Source organism: Echiichthys vipera, assembly GCF_963691815.1.
Source record: "Echiichthys vipera genome assembly, chromosome: 21".
Lineage (NCBI taxonomy): Eukaryota > Metazoa > Chordata > Actinopteri > Perciformes > Trachinidae > Echiichthys > Echiichthys vipera.
Window position 1 is genome coordinate 12,107,740 of NC_139846.1, and position 3,811 is coordinate 12,111,550.

The 3,811-nt window shown below is 43.2% G+C and overlaps 1 protein-coding gene across 1 annotated transcript; it reads left to right on the forward strand.

Moving 5' to 3' along the window:
* Positions 1 to 250: 250 nt before the first annotated feature.
* zic1 (zic family member 1 (odd-paired homolog, Drosophila)) lies at positions 251 to 3,573 on the forward strand. The gene is made up of 3 exons (XM_083935825.1): positions 251 to 1,459; positions 1,885 to 2,048; positions 2,478 to 3,573. The coding sequence occupies exons 1-3, from the start codon at positions 499 to 501 to the stop codon at positions 2,673 to 2,675; spliced, it is 1,323 nt and encodes a 440-aa protein (XP_083791951.1). The 5' UTR covers positions 251 to 498; the 3' UTR covers positions 2,676 to 3,573.
* The last annotated feature ends 238 nt before the right edge of the window (positions 3,574 to 3,811 follow it).

The window sequence follows — 3,811 nt, forward strand, 5'->3', positions numbered from 1 at the left end:
CTCACAATATCTGGGATTGATGATGCAAAGAGGCCAATAGAAGTGTGGGCCCTGCACCGTGGATTGTTATTTGGTGAGTGGATGTTATTGGGGGGAAACGGGCTCCGCCAATGAGCGAGCAGCTCCGGGGCCACATGACCACCCCCCTCCTCTCCCATTCATCAGGGCTGGACTGTGTTGTCTTTTCAATTCATTTATCTGCAGGAATGATTGCGACTATCAGTCTAGAGCTCACCGCCTGACTGAGGAGGTGAAAGTTGCGCCACAGGAAGATAAACCGCAAAAGACAATATTGCATGTATACAAGATTTTGCGCGTGCATCGGATGAGCGGTATAGGGGAATTCCTCGCGTCTTAAAAAGTAAACAGAAAATCGGTTGGATTTGAGAGTTTGCTCAGTCGAGTGAGGTTCAAGAGACAGAGAGAGGGGGAGGAAGAATATCTGTGCGTGATTTTTTGATTTCAGCTCTCAGTCGTCTCGGCGAGTCTAGACTGAAGATGCTCTTGGACGCAGGACCGCAGTATCCCACCATAGGAGTCACTACTTTCGGCTCCTCACGGCATCACTCAACAGGCGAAGTCACAGAGAGAGAAGTGGCGTTGGGGATAAATCCGTTCGCGGATGGGATGGGCGCCTTCAAAATAAACCACAGCTCCCACGATATTGGCTCCGGACAAACGGCGTTTTCCTCCCAGGCGCCCGGCTACGCAGCAGCCGCCCTGGGACACCATCACCACCCGACCCACGTTGGCTCTTACTCCACGGCGGCTTTCAACTCCACCAGGGACTTTCTCTTCAGAAATCGGGGTTTCGGGGACGCCACCGGGGCTCAGCACAGTTTGTTCGCCTCCGGAAGTTTCGCAGGGCCACATGGACACTCAGATGCAGCGGGGCACCTGCTCTTCCCAGGGCTCCACGAGCAAGCGGCGAGCCATGCCTCTTCCAACGTGGTCAACAGCCAGATGCGGCTGGGCTTCTCGGGGGACATGTACGGGCGGGCAGACCAGTACGGCCACGTTACAAGCCCACGGTCCGACCACTACGCTTCGACCCAGCTGCACGGCTATGGCCCCATGAACATGAATATGGCCGCACACCACGGAGCAGGGGCCTTCTTTCGATACATGAGGCAGCCGATCAAACAAGAGCTCATCTGCAAGTGGATCGAGCCGGAGCAGCTGACGAATCCCAAGAAGTCGTGCAACAAAACTTTTAGCACGATGCACGAGCTTGTGACCCATCTGACGGTGGAGCATGTGGGGGGACCAGAGCAGACCAACCACATCTGCTTCTGGGAGGAATGCGCCCGAGAAGGAAAGCCATTCAAAGCCAAATACAAACTTGTAAATCATATCAGAGTACACACCGGAGAAAAACCCTTTCCGTGTCCGTTCCCCGGCTGTGGCAAAGTATTTGCTCGATCGGAAAATCTAAAAATTCACAAAAGGACTCACACCGGTAAGATCCGCTCAGATTACCCGCTTTTTTATTGCAAAATGCATGTTGACAATATCCTATCCAAAATATGCATGCTATCTGGGGTGTTTATTGGGCAGCTGAGTCTCTCCCCTGTTCCCTGTATCCCTGTCGTAAAGTTTAGGCAATGTTAAAGGTCTTACGTGTTATTTAAATTTAATTAGATGAATTAATCCATGAGCCAAGTGGATTAAGTCAAATTCATTTGCAGTCTGTAAGTAGCCTAAGTAAAGCTGTCTGTCAAATTTAAAAGTAAAAAAGGCTGCCTTTTATCTTCTTCACCATTATTGACTGTTATTGTCTGTTTTCACACGTTAAAAAAATCTGTAAATGCAATAATGTATAATGTGGATTTTTTTTTTTAAATCCAGTGTTCAAATATGTATTCATTTTTTCCCTTTATTTAGGAGAGAAGCCCTTTAAGTGTGAGTTTGAAGGCTGCGACAGGCGATTTGCAAACAGCAGTGACCGCAAGAAACACATGCACGTCCACACGTCGGACAAGCCCTATCTCTGCAAAATGTGCGACAAGTCCTACACACACCCCAGCTCCCTCCGAAAACACATGAAGGTAAAAACATGGCTTATATTTTTCAGTGTTTTCTTTTTATTTGTATTTATATTTATACAATTTATAAAATGTTATATTTCACAGATAACAAAAATGTTTAGCAGCTGGACAGGAAATGTAATATAGATTTATTGTGTAATATGCTATGATGAGAGAAGGTAACAGCTTTATTATTTTTTTTACAGAAATAGAGACACATAATTTCCTCCACACATTCTTTCTTTCTTTCATTTGAACCGAAAAAGCATTAAGATCTTAATAGAAATAACAATGTTTTGTGTATTTTTTTCTGTTCAAAACCGTCAAAACGAGGAGCTCTCGTTCGTTTGCATTCCTCGTGTCTTGCATTTACACAAAAACAAACCCGGGACAAACCTGCAAAAGCAAGATGCTTTTTTTTTCATAACATTGTTCTTATATTTATTGAAGGTCCACGAATCCACCAATCCAGCACCGCAGCCATCTCCAGCGGCCAGTTCAGGGTACGAGTCGTCCACACCTCCCACTATAGTATCACCGTCCACAGAGAACCAGAGCAGCAGCTCCATATCACCGGCAGCCTCAGCAGTTCACCACACAACCAGCCACAGCACGCTGTCGTCAAATTTCAATGAATGGTACGTGTAAATATTTTTGAAAACAGAAACAGAAAAAAAGAGAGACTGCAGAATTAAAAAAAAAAAAAAAAAGAACACCACACAACTGCTTGGAATCAAAGACTTTATAACGTCAGCCAGTGAAACATGGACTGAGAAAACACGGGAGGCCCAAGCGATCAATTAAAGGCTGTCTTAATGTCAATGAGAGAGAATGCATGGACAAAAAGGAGGCGAGGACAGCCACCGACTTAAACTTTTTTTCCCCCTCAATATTTCGTTGAGTCTTTATTTTTACTGAGAGACTGCTCAAAAGAGAGCTCCAAACGCATGCTATCTCCGGGGCCTGAATTTTTGTACATAAGGATTTCACCCAAGTTGGAAAAATGTAATATTTTATTTTGTAAATAGTTCTATCACAGTTTAAGGGAATTTGTGAAAATGTGGTCCCTAGATATATGGAAAAATGAGATGGTTTTAAGAATATTGCGATGAATAGACTTCATTGAAAAGAATGTTATAGTTGTGAACCAAATGTGAATTATTCAGTATTACTACAGTCTACACGTCGACCTAACCGACTCTTAGTATTAATGTGCTTTTGTAGCCTATTCAGTGCAACATTTTCGTCCAAGGTCCAGTTTGAGTAGCACAGTATCATTGTTGTTATTTAATGTCATGTCGATAAATCGTGTAGTGAAAGCCTGAAATTCCGTGTCAATCTGTTTATGTACGTGATAAATATAAAATCTCTGTCAATTGCTTTGTCTGAAAGGAAGTATTAATACATGTAAGTAGCTCAATTTTCCATATTTATCCGCATGTAAAGGACCGGTAACATGTTAGAAATGATCGGTATTTATGGAGAAATGCGCTCGTATGTAAAATTTAGTTTACAAGAAAATGTTTGGATACATTTCGTACTATATTAAAGGATTAAAAAATACAATAATGCAATGCGTTGGAGGTTATTGGTTTCCATTGGTGTTTGAGGTTGATCTCAACATGGGTGCTGTGTGAAACTAATGGGTTCTCTCTGCATAGGCTGCATCCGAAATCTACTAACAGCTGCAGACTAAAGCTGACTTTACTCAGCATAATAATGCATTTACTATAGTTTCGGTGAAAGAATTATTTCACGTTTAGTTGGTCAACCATTTTTGATTT